We start from the raw sequence: 17560 nt of genomic DNA, 5'->3' as shown, positions 1-17560 counted from the left end.
GTAATTGGGAACACGTATCCAAACCACGGCCACAGTAGTGATTTTCTTTGTTTTCTATAGATGAATTATTAATAAGTTTGAGAATTACAATTTTAATGCTCCATTCGATTGATATGGATTTAATTTTAGTTTTTCCCTACTATAAATACTGGTATCAAACAAGAATTCAACCAGTCAAAGACTGACTATTTAACGGGGAAATACAAGAGAGCTTCGGTCCAATCCATTGCAAAATATTAAAAAGAAACCACCTACTCGAGGTGGGCAAAGGGCAGGCATAGAAAGACAGAGGGAAAAGGAAGTAAGATTTCATTACTCAGTACAGCACCAACTGTTAAAGAAATACTTAGTAACAATTTTCTTCAGGTTTTCTTTGCAACCGCTTAAATTTATGATACCACTACAAGGTCTTTACACATAAAATCCTTTAATATACAGCTGTCAATTCACGATGATGTTTGTTCAGTCTTTTCTATAGCTTGCTTAAAGTGGTAATGTCTCTTTTTGTCAATAGCACGGAGCAAAAAGAGGCATCAAAACGCTTCGGGCTACCAAGGCACTTAAAAACGAATTATTAAATCGAGTTTTGATTATCATTTTCAATTAGAATAAATATTATGTATTTCTCTAAAAAATATTGCTTGCATTCAATATTCACACTAGAGGCCAATTTAAAAAAGCGTTTACATTTTTAACTAAAATGGCCCAGCTTGTAAACTACAAGTGTATAAGTTTTATTAAATTGACCCCAGTTTTATATGATTTAGATCCCTACTTTACACCCCACTGAGAAAAAATTTCCACAACAATAAATACCCGCTTAAATCCGCGGCAATCGTCTGCTTAAGGTTTTCAAGAAATCCGTACCGATTTTTTCGAAGGCCTGCGAATACATGCGGTGGCCTTCAATTGCTGTCGCTCGCTTGAAGCTCTCGCAGGAATACGAAGGGAGACAAAAGGCGCATGTATTTGTAGCCTCCCACGAAGACGTCCTGTGGCTCGTCATGTAATGCACTCGTCCCAACGTTCCCTAATGTACTTGCCCAAAGAGTGTCTGCGAAGTTATTGGCTTATTGTCTCCATTCATTTCACCACTTGATCCATTTTCCTCCCCCCTCCCCGCCTCACCTCACTCCTAACGCTACCGTGCAGGACAGAGGAAACGCATTCCTGCTTTGGCAAATGCTGGTTCTAATAGTCTAGAGAAATTTGCGATTGATGATTCACGCTTAGGCCAATCAAGCACAATCACGACACGTGTTAGCCCATAGCGATCACCGCGCTCCTGTTTAAAGGCCCCACTACTTTTGCTGACGTTTTGGGCACGATTCTTCACGTGCAATAAGTGACGTGGAGCTAGCTTGTGTTGCGTGACTTGTCACGCAACACAACGTTTCTTCCGTCACCACTTTATGTTGAGCGCTGTGTTCAGCTTTTCCACCTCGTGGTATCTTGTGTGCAGTATCTCTCTTGCCTGAGTAAGTGAAAGAAAATTACAACAAATGGATACCTAAAGGCTTTATACATTTTACCCTTTCCCTCCCGAAGGTAAAAAACTGTGTTGACGGTTAATTTGAATTACTAGTTTCCTTCATATGTGGTAACCCCAGAACTTAGACTTCAGGAAATGTAAAAAGCTCCGCCCCCCTCCCCCCATATTTTGCCCCACTGTTATAAAAAGAGACCATGTAAACCATAGACCTGACCTGAAAACAACACATGAAAAAAATTAGAAACGTGAACTTCAACGTGAAACGTGAACTTGGTCTTATTTCAGTTTTTAAAATGCATCCTTTATAATTAATATAAATTGAACATTAGTTTGCTCTGCATATACTATAAATAGTTTTCGAGCGCGGTAGGTTAACGGAGCTTTCGAGAGACTGGTCCCAAACAACACGCCGGAATTTTATCGATATCTACAAGTCACTCGCCCTACCTTCTGTGAAGATTCTCCATCAAGCCACTCCCTAAAATGAACAAACAAACAAACGAAAAAAGTCAACAAACACACTGTTACAATAATTAACTGAGAAACAGCAACAGCATCTTCTTTAATATGACTACGACCTCACTGTTTATCCATATTTCCGACAAGCTGTTTGGCCGCTTCAGTGATTCAAGAAAGTTTTGAGTGGAGAGAAGAAAACAAAACAAACAAACTTGACTTTTGTGTTAAACATTCAGTACATAAAAAAGTAGAAAAGCCGTTTTTTAGATGGGTCCCACCGACGCTATGTGTCGGCAGCTAAAATAATCGGTACAGTATCTATGCCTCGTGTGCTCATTTTGCTAAAGTGGTTTATACTGTCTCTCAAAAATAACAAGAACGTTTGTTGAACATAAACATGAAAGTGTGTGAACTAAGAAACTTGTGTTTGTTTTATGTGATCTATTGATCTATCCAAACGGAAAGAAGCCAATTCGTAAAAGAATCCAGTCTAATCATGACTCAATGCACGTGAGTTTTCCTGCGCTTGGAACGGGTTACATGTTGCTTTTCCTTCTACGTTCTGCCCGGTGAGTGGTTCGTTGGTTCATTCAGAATAGTTATACGTCATTCATTACCAACTACTACAGACACTTCCAAGAATGCTTCTTTTCTCCTGCTATGCCTAGTTCACACTTTCGTGGGAACTTATTTCCTCAGTAAACTTGTTTCCTTAGTTAATTGTATGAAACGTCCGACTCTGTTATGTCTTTATAGTCTTACCACCGTATGTTAAAAAATCTAAATACAATGTCTTTACTAGTCTTACAGTCCTAACATATCTCCGAGGAGACCTCTCGGGGGTTTCTTGAGGTCTCCTCGCCACTTCTTACTTCTTCTTTTACTATTATTATTCACTGTAAACTTATTTAAGATCTTAGTCTATTATTCACTGTAACTTTCTATGAATGTATGTCGTGGTGAATAATAAAAATAAAAAAAATAAAAAAAAAACAGTACAGGACGACAATTTTAGACCCCTGATGATACTCACTTGTATAACTTTTCCACCGCTGGATTCTCACTAGGTTTTCTTGTTCTAAGCAAACGAAAAACAATATATCGACAAAATAACGATATGTCTTTCAAAAAATACAGTAACAAATGTATGCTAACGGATTAGTCGACTGTTTTTTTTTTTTTTTTTTTTTTGACAAAGAAAACGTTAAAAAAGTAACTTTTGCCTTATAACGCGTGATCCACAACTCCGCCTCAATCACCAATCACTGCTTTCTTCTAAATCGTCTTGGTTCAACACGACAGACAACTGATAGTCTTACGGCTAATAAACCTGTGGCCCTCGGATTCCGGATCGAATTGGAATGTTGGCTTTTGATTTGAGAAAAATCCAGATTACCCAGACAAAAAACCTCGCGGAGCAAGAGCGAGAACCAACAACAAACTCAATCCAAATATGATGCTGAGTCCGGGAATTGAACCTGGGCCACATTGGTGGGAGGCAAGTGTTCTCTCTTGTTATTCTGTAATATGAAGCGTCCAATGGAGTAATACCTGCCTCTGTCTGTAGAGAATGTTAGTCCCTTCCGGGATCATCCCCGGTACAAGAAAATATAAATCTGAGAGAATCGGTCAATGTTCAGATAAGTCATTCATATCGAACGTCAAAAAATATAATCACGAGTGAGATTCACGCAAGTCTTCCAAGTTTAGATGCATCACAAAGGTATTGTTTCTGAACAACAGTCTATTATTTTGCTAACAACAGGCTATTGTTATTCCAACAGTAGACTCCTGTTAAGAAGCAACACGAAGGACATATCTTACCAGAAAAGGGGAAGTATCACGCAAATTTGCTGTCATTTCAAAACACAAAAATGTTTGTCTGTCAGCAGAAACAACAAAATAATTGTCAAGTTTGTTAAAAAATTATCACCCCAGTGCAATAAAACTGTCGATTAGTGCCTCTGGCCAGAGACAGAATAGGCCGGTATGGATTAGAACTTGAAAATGTTAAGCTAATGTTTTTCAAGTTCTCGCATTTTTGTTTCCAAAATGCACTAGAACAGATCACGAGTTGTTCCTTTCAAGAATTGAGTTGATTTCTTTCCTCTCGTCATTCTAGAATTATTTGGCAGCTGATTGAAGGTCTTTTTTCATCATTTTTAACAAAAGATATAAAAAACCCCATGATACTTCCCCTTTGAGAGGCCTTGGTGAATCTGGCCTTAGGATTACAATCTTAAAACGTTTTCGATCGCAACTCCCACGGACCAGTCCGAGTTTGTTTACTGGGCAACCATATTGAACAAAAATGGTGTTTAAATCACCTGAGTGAATTGTAAAGTTCATCCAGTCTATTTATCAGTTCTTTTGATGTCTCCCCGTCACCAGGCCTTATCTGACCACCTCCGTTGAGACAGCCTAGAACCAAAATAAAAAAATACTTCATGTCATAGACATCATGATTACGTCTGCAATGACGTTCACGTTTTCAAATCTTTTACTGACTTTTACCTTATCTAGACTGGGGGAGAGGGAGTGGGGGCGGATTTTGCCCGCCGCGACTTTGAACCTGAATAACTTTTCTAAAGATTTGTGCAAACGTTATGAAACTTCAGGACTTTTTCAGAAATTTAACAGGAAAAAAATGTTGTGGTCGGTTCGTGTCCATTGACCAATTTTTGACAGGCCTTTTTTTCAGAAAATGTATCCCTGCTAGCAGAAGTTTCTTTCTGGCGATTTTTTTAGCATGTATGAAGTCGTTCGCGTCTCTTGTATTTCGCGTAGTCGGCTTGGAAGTAAACAAGCCGACTACGCAAAATGCAAGAGACACGAACGACTTCATACATGCTAAAAAAATCGCCAGAAAGAAACTTCTGCTAGCAGGGTACAGAACATGAAAAATCCCTTTTTAAAAAGGAGAACAATTAGAGTGCGAGAAAGAACGGGCCGCATGAGGAAGGAATTTCATGGGCCTGCTATGCAGGCCAATAAGAATTGAGTCTTACCTGATGGACAAGCCATTACTTCCACAAAATGGTACGGGGATTTACCCCGCTTGATTTTCTGAACAAGATTCTACAAACAAAACACAATTAGCCAACAATAATTGCCAATTAGTAAGTTCACAGTATTTTACTGTACGATTTTACTAACACAGCAGTTTACACTATATTGCAACAGAGGCAAACGAACCTGAATGTTTCTAAACCCATAAGCCGCTGCAAATTTGAGGACATCGTGTCCATCCACCTTCGGTGAGAAAAACAAGGAGACTGTGTTAAGTGGCACACAATATTGAAACAAGTGGTAATGGTTAAGTTGTCTCATGGTTAATTTTTTTAATCAGTGTTTACCTTTATTATTTTTGTGTCATTCTTAAATCAGAGTTTAAATAGTTTATGATGATGTATAGGTTGTTCATATATGTGCTATGTGACTGTCATAAGACCTTTAAGCAGTGAGTCTGTACATTTGTGGACGTACTTGTCAAAGGAGTCAGAGAATTTAAACCTTTGGTGCCACTTTAAAAAGATGATAGGTCACGTGATTTAACACTTGTCGCCTTTGAACTCTAATGTCCAAAGTCATACGCTGTTTGCTCATAAATGACTCATTCAACAGGTTCTGAGCCTTTGCGAATAAAACAAACATACTTCTAAACACTTTCAACTGATGAAAACATTGCATATAAATAAAGGACGATTGGTGATTGATTGATTGATTTGGGCCAGAAATGCATTTGGCTAAAAGAACGACGATGACAACTCAGCTACAAAGGGAGTGGGCTGTATTCAGACTACTTGGAGTAGGGACCGTGCGTTGTAAGAATCAATCAGGCATGCAAGCTACATGTACGGTACAGAGTACCAACAATTGTTTTACAAACATACAGCCATAAATATTACATAGACTGAGTAACCCTTTCCCCTCTAAGCAAGCTAGACGTTAGTTTTATCCACAGAGACGGTCTCCCCCCCCCCCCCCCCCCGAGTTACGCTGTGTCCTCTCCGCTCTATGGTATTAAGATTTGAATAAATGGTAGACAACAAAACGGCAATTTACCTGCAGGGTCACTTCCTTAAAGTCCTTGTTTCGGAGAGTCTTGTACGTTATGTTATCTACCGTTTTGCCAAACAACTGCGAGAAAGAATGGACGAGTCATTTCACTGCTAAATGATTTTCGTCATAAGTTTAATAATAAAAATTGAATGAGACTTGCCTCTTTAGCTGCAAATGTGAAGATGTGTTCCAGGTAACCTCCCTGAAATGATCGAGCGAGACAAGTTTTGTAATCTTTTCTTTATTGTAAATTAAACCTTTGTTGTAAAATCACCACGACACCTCCACAGTCAGCAGAAACAGAATTTCAAGGTGCATGTATATACAAAACAAACAAAAAAACAAAAAAAAACAACAGCATGTTCAGAAGCACCTACCGAGCCACCTCCAGAATGGCTGACCAGTTCATCTCTATCAACACTTGTAAATCTAAACACGGAAAATATAGACAGACAAATCATGAACTGGAGCTCGGAAATTCAAACAAGTTAAAAACAAGAACACCAAGAAAGAATATTGAACTCACAGCCCATCCATTTCCCCACTCTCCAGCTCGGGGAAGTTCACACCTTTCTCCTCGAACATTTTTTCAAGTTCAACTGCAAAAGCGAAACACAACAGCAGAACATTTAGGTGACAAAAAAATAAAAGAAGATTTCTTGCACCTTAGTTTAAAATCAACAATGTTGAACTCTTTATTTTAGGAGGGTTACACGTGACAGTACTTATAAACTGATAAACCTGTGGCCATTACGATCATAAAACAAAGATGAAAACTACAAAATAAATCTTATGCGACATCCTAAATCTAAAAATGTTTAAGGAAACGATAAACATCTTAAAACATTATTAAAATGTTAAAACATTATCAAAAAGGCAATAAAAAAGAGCTATATATCTAAAAGTCTCTGATCATTTTTCTGTTTCTCCAATAAGTAACTAAAACTGTTCCTTTAAAATACTCCACAGTTTTCGCTTTTTTTTAATTTCTTTAAAAATGTCTTGAGGTTGTTCCAGTCTATTGTAGATCTAACAGTAAACAAGTAGCCTCCTTCTGTATTGTTTACATAACAACATGAGTTTCTCTGATTATTGATTATTTTCCCGAGTAACGATGTACCACGTCAAATTTATCACTTTTTTTAGCTTAGTTTCTTTTAACAAATGACTCCAAAGCTTAGGATCATGAAAAGTTGTAGCTGATTACTTGTGATGCTTGTAAACCTTTGTTTGACAGGTAACTCGAACTGGAGTTCATAAAATTAATCAGAGGTTACAGAAGGCTTAGCTTCCACGAGTCTCCTGTAGCTCAGTGGTAGAGCATCCGAACTAGTAATCGGAAGGTCTTAGGCTCAACTCCTGATAGGAGTACTTGGATTTTCTTTTCCCAAGTATGCCTGCGTCACTCACAGAAAAAAAATACTTCTTGTAGATATGACAGTAGTTGCTCGCATTTCTTTTCATTAACTTACCCGTTGAAATAACACAATCCACATCCCTGGTTCTGTAAATGTCATTATAAAAATCTTCTCTGGAAGCTTCGAGCTTCTTATCATAACAGGGCATGATCGTTACATGGTACATGTCATCCGGCCTGGTCAGAAATAAAAACACTGAAACATTTTACAGAACCAACATCAGGGTCGAGAAATGAAGTTTGCTTGAACATAAATATATAAAAAAAACAACAACAACACACCATTTATATCTTGTCTCTTCGTGGAATAGAACATAGAACAACAAATTAGTTGTTGAAGCTCTCAATCAGTCCTAGACAGAGCAATACATTATTTCGACTTCAAATAAAGTTGAAATGATGTGTTGTTCTCTGATGCAATTGGATGGCCCCAATAATCACACTATAATACTATAAGTCTATACGAAAAAAGGTTAACATTCGTTTCCATATCTCAAGAACTGACTTTGGACACCTTGTGAGGTTTACACAATGTCGTATTCCTTATCGCCATGGTACAGATGTACACGGGAACAGAACCTCCTTATTAGTTAGAGAACTGAGTGAATAGAGCCCCAGCTAGGCAAGGATCATCATTTTGGGGTTTAGCACCGATCTAGAGTATTTAGGGTCAAGCACTGATTCCAAAACGGTTAGCTTTCGTTCATTGTGATGGGTAACTCTAGATAAAAACATTAAAAAATACAATCCTCGGCAGCTAGTCCTCGTTGGTGTATTGGTTATGAATAGAAGAAATGAAGCAAACGACTCGGGTTCGAGGCTTAAACTTTTCTGTTTTTCTTTTCTTTGTTTTCCTCTTAAGTTGAAATAAGTTTCACTTTTTGAGAGATGTAAATGAGTCGGAGTGCTAGTGTTAACGTACGAAAAAGGAAAAAAAGGAACAAAGAAAGAAATACCTTTTCCCTAATGATGCAGCCAAATAATTCTTGACTAATGAACCCATTATTTGTTGAGGAGATTTTGTTGTGCTACAGTAAGATAATGAACAAAAGACAATTTAATAAATGTATGTCATAAAGATGTAAACCTGGTATAAGACTTTATATTAAACAGTTCTTTTCTTTTTTATGAGAAATGTGAAACAATATGTGATGACCAGAATCGTCTGCCTCCTAAACGTACCACAAAAAAGTCGTAGTAACTAATTTCAAGTTGTTGATGTTTTGCAATTGATTTTTAAATGACGTCAATGAATTGATGATTGTAACAGTGGCTTGGTGCTTTAGTTACAAAGTACACTAAATAGAGCTTTTAAAATTACTTCTGAAGCCAACTGTCTATAATGCTGCAATTTTTTTCCTGTTGGATCACACCAAAATGTAAAAGTAAAGTAATTTATTTAATGTGAATGGCACTGGGCGTGCTTGCCTATATCTCACGAGCTAGAGGCTAAAGTGCTTGAAATAATCCAGATAGAGCGATTTGGAATTTGATGAAAAAAATGAAAAGAGTAACATGAGCGCACCCTTACCTGATGTAAGGTAAAATGTAGCTTCCATGAGTCTTTTCTGCATAACATACCCAACCTAACAACATAGGTAAAGACATGGGTAATTGAAGGACTGGCTACGAAACCTCATCATCTACCAAGTACATGTACCATCTACCAAAGGCATGACATTGCTATGACGAAGCCATCATTAATTCTTACCTGGACAAGCAGATGCCAACATGGGGATGTTATTCTTCTCCCCTGCTTGATGATTCTTTAATCTTTGAACAAACTCTCTCTGACTAGAAAAGAACAATCAGATTGATTGCAAATGCGTCTTTCTTAACTTTATGAAGATCTTGATCATCACCATAAACTTTATTTAAACTCAATTTTGAAGTAGCTATACAGGCTAGTGGCTTGATGTTTCCAACAGAATGATAGCTACTATTACTATTTTAATTAATTAAAATAAGTGACAAATAGAGTGATTGGAGTGGAGATTTACAAAAACCATGATTGATTACAATTACAACAAAATTTGTAACCGTTTTAATATAAATGTGACAGGTGTTCACTATAATAAATTAATAACCAATTAACGGGTATGGTTCTCTGGTAGAGCATTGAGTGCAAATCAATGAGGGGATGCCATCGTTGAGACCATGTAAGAATCAGGTCTATGCATGCCACCTTCTGAATTTGAAAACTTTTCTTGTAACAATTTTGGTAAAACTTGTGCAGTGCAGGAATACTTTGGGGGCGAGTGAATGCTCAGTATTTTCTTCTGTGGAATGCCTTGCCTCCATTTTGGATTATGATGAGAAGAAGACTACGTTTGGAAATCCAGGATGGCTGCCCAATGGACGAGCAATTCATCCAACACTCGGCCAAGCACAAAAAAAGCCTGCACTGAAAGCTACTACAATGTTATTTTGACATTCAGAAAGCCCCTATCAGAATAAATTATTTGTTTTAACCAGTAAAGAAATATATATCATTCAGAAATGAAAAATGTAAAGATTATAGAAAGGGCCACTTTAACATAGGTGAGCCACTCAGAACCTGTTTTAATTTGTTGACTCTAGGCAGCACCTTGCCTCAGTACAGCAGGTTTAACACTTCTTCTGTATCTTCCTGACTATCGCCAAATCACTGTCCAGTTTGAAAAACAAGAGATTTGCTGTCCTCTTCTAACTTTTTGCATTAGTGTAGCAAGTTAGGCAGCACCCGGCCTTCCCATTATATTTTGTGATCATTTCACTACTTTTGTGTCACTGTTTCACATCCTTGTTGCAAAGTTTAAAACATATTTAACAGGGCCTCGTGGTGAAATAAAGTTTCTTACAATGTACAAGAACAATGTAACTAGTTATAGTCACAAAATAGGAAATTTATGGGAACATTTAAGGACAGTAAACAAAAACATGGTCAGATCTTTACCAACCTTTCTGCCAGACTAAAATCCCTGGAAAAGGTAGTGTCAAAAACATGGTGAACACCTGAAATTTCAGTGAGGTTAAAATAATTATTATTAATTTTCTTTGGGTATTCAGTTAGTACAGTGTTGTTGTTTTTTTTTTCGAAATCCAGATGAAATCCAAATGATTTAAATATTCAATTTATGATAATCACTGAAATTATCAGTGACATACATGTAATAATTATTGATGACCAGAGAAATAGTGATGCTGAATGGTAGCAGGCAGCCTTTAAGACTGGGTGGCTTCATTATCAGAGCAATGAAGCTGAACTTAGGACTAATGTGTTTGGGTGTGGTTACATGATACGGGGACAACTTATATTCTGCTAACAAACTTTAAACAGTGTTTACAGCTGTACATATTAAACGCTATTATGGAGCCACTCTACCAAGTTTCATTTTCTTCAAGAGGAATGTGAAGCAAACAGTCATACCACGTTTACATGACACCAGGATGGATTTTGGGCAAGATTTTTGCACAGCCCTAAACGTTAATTACAAATATGTATACATTTTGCAAATCAAACTCCATTCAATGTATGGGGCTGTGTGGAAATCTTTTCTTTTCAATTCTTGTACTGGGATGAGAATCGTAATCCAGTATGGGTACTGAGGTGAACTGGCAGCAATGACTCATACCAATATGAGATTTTGGACTCGCATTGTGTAAACAATTAAAGAACAAAGAGAGGGAGGCAAGATGAACATGTCTTGGTTTGAAGTTGTATGGGTATCATGTTAACACCCCCTCAAAAAACCAGGTATCCAAAACAGAGAATGGACTTAAAACCACATACTACTGTGCCATGTGTCATCTTCAATAGTCTACCACATTTGACAAAACTTTAGGTATGTTATTTTCCCCTCTTACCTAAATCTTTAAAAAACTTTGGCAATTTATTTGCTGTCTGAAAAAAGGAAAGGAATACAGTTTGGTGTCACAAATGCCAAGGACAACCAGAGTAAGAAACTACCATAGAAAATTGTTGTTGTTGTTGTTGTAGCAGTGATCTTAACTAAATCTGTACTTAATTAAGAGACTTTTGATCTCTAGGCTCTGACCTGACTATCTACTTCTGAGTCTCTGAGAATGTTGTAATGCCTATCATAGAGTTGATAAGTAGACTGATGTAAAAGAAGTTCAAAAGGCTTAAAATTAATCTAAGCTTACCTCAGTTATACTTAATCTGAATTTAGCTGCCACTGATGCACGTGACTGTGGGGACACTGATACTACGATCACCTTCTGTCCTGCTGATGTTCCTTCCTAGAAAATAATGAAAAGACATTAATGCAGAAAGCATATTAATAATATTGTCATCTGCTGCCTGTTTAGCAGAGTCATTGGACTCAATGTCGTTACCCATGCTATCTGCATCACCCAGCGAAACATTTACACTTTTATTACCATAATCGTTTTGTTTATTTATTTCTTAACATTTGACTTTACCGGGATTAAAGCATTGCTTATAAAACAAGTTTCACATAAGACTTTGATTTAAGGCACTTCCATTATTTTAGTAAGAAAAAATTTCTGTATTTTTGTTTTGGCCTTGGTTCTGAATTCAGCAGATTAGCTAGCTGATAACTTTGCTAACCTTAAGCAACTTTTGCATTGAACAAAGCCTTCAATTTATAATGAGTGGGGGTGTCATCTTTGCAGTCAGGTATCTTTAGCTGCTCTTTGCAGGGCTATCAACTTCACAGACCAAAAGGAGTTGGCTTAGCAGGGGTTCCTATTATTATCAAAGGGTCTACTGTACCTCAGCAAGCTTTTTGTTGTTTGCTATAATCTTGTACAATTCTTCCTGACTTTGCTGGGTTATCAGCACACTCTCTGCAGATGTTATACAGCCACTAGAAACAAAACATTTAAGATCATTCATGTGCACTTTCATTTGGATAGAGGACACAGTCAGAGATCCTTGTCACCTTGCCATGTTGGTGAGGCTTGTGCATCTTAGGGGATCTTGATCCACACCAATGCAATTGCAGGTTGAAAAGTCTCTGTTTTCATCTTGCCAAAAACATAGCAAAATATTTTCATCCGCATTAGTGTTTTCATCTCACTTTAACCTATCCACATTAAAACACCCTAAAATGATGAAAACAACTGGGACCTAAGGTTACAGATGGGTAGATATATATGTATGCTTGGATTTGGACTGGAGCCTATATTATGTGACAATTGTGTAAATAACAGCCTATGTTATTTAGGCGGTTTGGTAACAGGCTAAAACGCCAAGTCCAGGCAGCAAACCCTTAAGATATCTACCATTTATACTTGCTTTTTCTTAAAATTACTGTCACAACACTCTTTTTGAAGTTTGCGCTTTTCCAATTCAATGTATAACAAATTATTTCCAAAAGGTCTTGACAGCAGGAAGCAAGTTCATTTCTGTTAATAGAATATTTATTATAATTGATATTAATATACATACCTACAAGCCAGGCAATCGTTGAGTGTTATCTGGGCTCTTTGTAGTTTGGTCCTCTCACCACCCTTAACAAAGAATGTACAGAGTCAGAACTGAGAAGGAGAAGCTTGATTTCTCCCACTCTGTTGGATCCAGTATAATTTAGGGTTTGAGTGTCAGAACACATTTTCTCCAGCAAGGTGGAAAATCAGGCCTACATACTTCACTAACAAGTAAATTTTGTTAATGCACGTAAATACTTATGGTTTAATTTTGCTCCAAGAAATTTGATGCTAATTTTCTAAACTTAAGCTCTGCAACTGGCAAGTACATGTATGTGACATTAGGGATGAGTCACATGTCTCTCATTAATTAGAATCAGTACCATCTGCACTTTTGTGGGTTCATACAGTTAAAACACAAAAAGGTTGCCAGCCTGTTTCAATTGTCAGGCCATAAACTGTATAGTTTAAAACTAGTTAATTTACAGAAGGGTGTGCGAGACCTTTGTTTTCTTATGGCTGTTTTTGGAATTAAACAGAGTAAACGCGCCTGATATGGTCACATCCAGTAACCTATGAATAGGCTCCCAAGATGCAAGTGGAATAGACTGTTCAGTGAGCTTACCTCGCTCCACTCACCAATTTTTCTTTTCACCCTATACCCCACTAATGGGAGCTTGTTCGCAGACTAGTCAAATCCCCTTTTAAAATCTTTCTTCTTGTATTATTATTCACCCTATTTATTTAATTTTAATTAGCATCACAGTACATAGGCAATACCATGAAAAATACAAAACACCACACTCACATCTGCACACACAAACTATTGATATGAGGACAGTAATACTGGAAACATGATACATTATGTTTCAATTTTTTAGTAATGTTTTGTTTTTCAGAGCATTCACTTTCAAACAGTGGCTGATCCCAGACTCCAGACTCATCCAGGTTGGAAAAACACGCACATGTAAGTATTTAAAATAATAATGTAGTATTATTGGTTGTGAAATCATGTTTACCTCTGACAACTGAACATAACTACCATCATCTTCAATCTTGATTTTTGCCAACTGCCCAACATAACAAATCAGAGAGGAAAACAAATACAATTTATATATACATAAATGTATGTTGTTAAATTTATAAAACCAGCAAGCAATACCATGATATATGCATCTGCTATATAGAAATGGTTCTACCTGCAGTATGGGAATTTTAGAAGATCCACTGATGATGTAATGAACACTGGCTATGATACATTACCTTTCAGAACTTTAAATAGTACTGTATGATGAGTGGCTTCCAAAGACACCTTCACAAGCTCAAAATAAATTATTCTAAAATGTGCCATTTATTTAACAAATCGACGGCAGTTTTCTATGGTCTATACTCTTATAGACCATAAAATGACGTCAAAAAATGTTCAAAACTCAAGTGGAACCACGAGCCGCAGGCGAGTGGTTTCACTGCCAAGTTTTGGACATTTTATGGCGTCATTTTATGGTCTATAAGAGTATAGACCATAGAAAACTGCCGTCGATTTGTTTTTTACAATAACATGGAAAAAGTACGAGCGGAATTGGCTATTTTTTTCGTTGAGAAAGCGCGCGCGTTACATCTGACGTCATTTTTATTGTCTGTACTCTTATAGACAATAGCTACGAGCCAATCAGCGCGCGAGAATTTGGACAGTTATTGTAAAAAGAAATATAGACATCTGTATTTGCCAATCACATGAGTGTCATCATTTTCTGTGGCCACACCATCATCATCATCATCATCATCATCATTATGAATAATAGTAATAATAATAATAATAATGATAACAATAATACTATTGGAATACAGATAAATCGATAATGATAAAAGTGGCTGATCAGAGTTCCAAAGAAGGACAATGGACTAAGAAGGCAAGTGGTAAATAGCCATCAGATCCAATGGCCCTGTTTCTGCTCTTTTACTTCCTATATATATTACAGGTTGCTGTTGTCCTCTAGAACAGCAGTCACTTTGCCTTTCCTCAAGCCATTGAATGCCCAGCCTTAACCTGCCAGATAATGGACCTCACCCCCCAGCCATAAGCTTGGACATCATGTCATGTGACAATGACCTGGCTGGGTCATGTGACAAATGTTATTGAACAGTTCACTTGAGAAAGGTAATGAAAGCTTTGAATTTCAGAATTTTAGAATCAAGGAAAGTGGATAATTTCCTTAAATAAATGAGATCAATCTCTTGCTAACAATATGACGTAACATAAGAGAATCGTAAATTATGCACTGTCAGCTGGTACAAAATCTTGTATCTTTCTCAAGTGAAATCTAAGGGATCCTCCACGATGATAAAAGAGCCCCTTTGAAATACACTACACTGCAATAAATCAGGGAGCAAGACACAGAACTAAACATTCCTCCATCCAACTGCGGAATATTTCAGGGTATAAATTTTGTTGAATTGTGACTCAGCTTTTTTACACATCATTACCTGGCCTGGTTTCTTCTCCACTTTCACTGGCTTGATGCATTCCTGTAATTATATGAACGTCATAGTTAGAAGAAATATTTTAACCTCTTTATGGAATAGATAACATTACACTAACCTGTGAAGGAGTGATGAAATCATCCAAATCTGTCAGCTGTAGAGCTCCACTAAAACCAGCCGCCATTTTGTTTTACTTGGGAGGTACGTGGTGTATGGGGACATATAATGTACCGACTTGTATTACCACTGAACGATCGCAAGCTTTCTCTTGCCCCAGGCCCTTTTAAACTCGGTTACGTTGTCAATGCATGGTGAGAGTAAAGGACTTGTTAGAAATACGCCATTTTACAGTTGTTTACTCAGTGACCGAGCCTATTAATGATAGTGAGAGTGCCGGTGACCTTGTATTGATACAGACCTCACTGTTTATATCATGTAAATTGTGTTGTTGTGATGCAAACTAGCCTACATTTGCATAAGAAAAGTAAAGAGATTTGTATCAAAACAAGGTCACCTGCAGCCTCGCTTCCAGCCATAAGCCAGGTGACACAGCAACAACTGTAAAATGGTCTATTAGCGGGGGATTGGAGGGCGGGGGGTGGGGGGGGGGGGAGAATTGAGGAGGGTCATAAACTTTTGGAGCCCCTGAAAAGGGAGGGTCATGAAAAAATAATCAGTGAAAATGATAGGATCACATAAATTTACGCTCATGTGACATAGCAAGCATTGTGTTTTAACATTAACCTTATGGTATGACAGGGATAGCATTTTCATATTAAAAGACAATACAATAAAATTTATTTGTTTCCCCCCCCCCCAAAAAAAGACAAGTATTTAGTATTAAGATATAAATGTAAAGTAAATGTCTACCAAGAACACAACAGCGACATCTCATGTTGTAAATTTATACATTAAACAAGTTTGCTTTTGGCATCATCATCAACATAATTTTCGTCATCGTCATCGTCATCATCATCGACAATCTAATTTGCTTGATAGAGCTGTCAGTTGAGCTGCTTGATAATACTGTGATGCCTTGTTAAACAGTCCCTTGTTAAAGGCAAAACGGATCTTTCATATGTACCACTTATTCTAAGGAGCCAATGGACTCTATATTTCGTCAGAGCGAGTTCGCTCTGACGAGGGGCTAACGCTCGAAACGTCAGCACTCCAATTATTGCAGCCACTTTTCGCCGTCACAGTGGCGTCGAGCTCACGTCGCTCTTTTCTCTCTATTTACAACCTCTTCTCCAGATGACCCTTGTCAGGTTTTCTCGATGCCTGGAGAGAGTATTTGCTCCACCATGCCGGCCACCAGCGATTACCCTAGCGCACTCAAGATTAATTTTCAGTTAGTCCTTCCAACACCTGAAGGAAAACAAAGCAGGCAGCTGCTTTCTTTCGCCGCGAAAAACTCACCAAGCGAAGTTTTGTTTGTGATGACACTCTGCAGTTGCCTGACACTAGAGGCTCACGGTAAACTATCGTCAGTTATCACGAGTTTCTCCGAGTCGTTTGACCACTCGCTTGATAGTTAATAATGGTTGATGATAGTTTTGACTATCATCAACTATCATGAACCGTTTGACCAGGGCATAACTGGAACGGTAATTTCCGTTGTGATCGGTTGTAACGGAAAAAGTGGAGTGCCTCCGAAGGCCGTCGTTCGTTTGAAAAGGAAATTGCGTTTGATGCACGCGCCATTTGCATTTCAATCAGCTGAACTGTAAATTTCTGCTTAATGGGAAGCGTCCCTGGGATGCCCTTCTCGAACTCTCAAAGAGTTTTCGGGCCCGAAGAGTTTTCTATTTATATCCCTTTTGTATTGCTTGCCGATAGAATTTACAATGTGTTTCATGACCTTGAAAAAGTGTTAAATGTTTTGGTCTTCAATACTATAAAAAACTGAAGTTTTGGAAACAAAATTTGGCACGAAAAATCAGTAGTAGTTTTTCGGGTCCGAAAACTCTTCGGGAGTTTCCAGAAGCGCACGCCTGGTTTTTCTTTCTCGAAATTATGACGTCACCGAACAACCTGTTGCCCGGCCATTACCAAGTAAGGTGGGGTCTGTTTACACGGAGGGAGGAATATCCTAGCAGTAGGAAGATCCAAGAAGGCGAAACAACTTTTCGTTTGGTTTACACGCAGAAGTTTCGATCATGATGTTAAACAAGCGGAGAAGGAAAGCAAGACGAAACTGTCGGCCTGTCAGCTGAAGGCCCGGCCGCCGCCGTGTTTGTTTTTCTTGTTCCTGG

At 37.8% G+C, this 17560-nt stretch overlaps 1 protein-coding gene across 2 annotated transcripts; it reads right to left on the bottom strand.

Annotated features, from left to right (window-relative positions):
* Positions 1–410: 410 nt before the first annotated feature.
* On the bottom strand, positions 411–15503 carry LOC146470018 (putative cytosolic Fe-S cluster assembly factor v1g210509). 2 transcript variants are annotated; one of them, XM_085122105.1, is made up of 22 exons: positions 15424–15503; positions 15309–15350; positions 13844–13894; positions 12847–12908; positions 12169–12262; positions 11577–11672; positions 11277–11313; positions 10370–10424; positions 9142–9224; positions 8962–9016; positions 8387–8458; positions 7486–7607; positions 6540–6612; positions 6391–6442; positions 6174–6215; positions 6017–6091; positions 5147–5203; positions 4960–5029; positions 4279–4372; positions 2985–3029; positions 1940–1970; positions 411–1474 (listed from the first exon to the last, which is right to left on the bottom strand). In XM_085122105.1, the coding sequence occupies exons 1-22, from the start codon at positions 15487–15489 to the stop codon at positions 1403–1405; spliced, it is 1446 nt and encodes a 481-aa protein (XP_084978231.1). In that variant the 5' UTR covers positions 15490–15503; the 3' UTR covers positions 411–1402. The 2 variants fall into 2 exon arrangements, with proteins under 2 accessions (XP_084978231.1, XP_084978232.1); XM_085122106.1 differs by lacking the exons at positions 12847–12908; positions 13844–13894; positions 15309–15350; positions 15424–15503 and adding an exon at positions 12338–12439 and having other exon boundaries at positions 12169–12296.
* Between the last annotated feature and the right edge of the window lie 2057 nt (positions 15504–17560).

This window comes from Pavona decussata, unplaced genomic scaffold, assembly GCF_977016875.1.
Source record: "Pavona decussata unplaced genomic scaffold, jaPavDecu1.1 SCAFFOLD_114, whole genome shotgun sequence".
NCBI lineage: Eukaryota > Metazoa > Cnidaria > Anthozoa > Scleractinia > Agariciidae > Pavona > Pavona decussata.
This window is presented reverse-complemented; position numbering and strand designations above follow the sequence as displayed.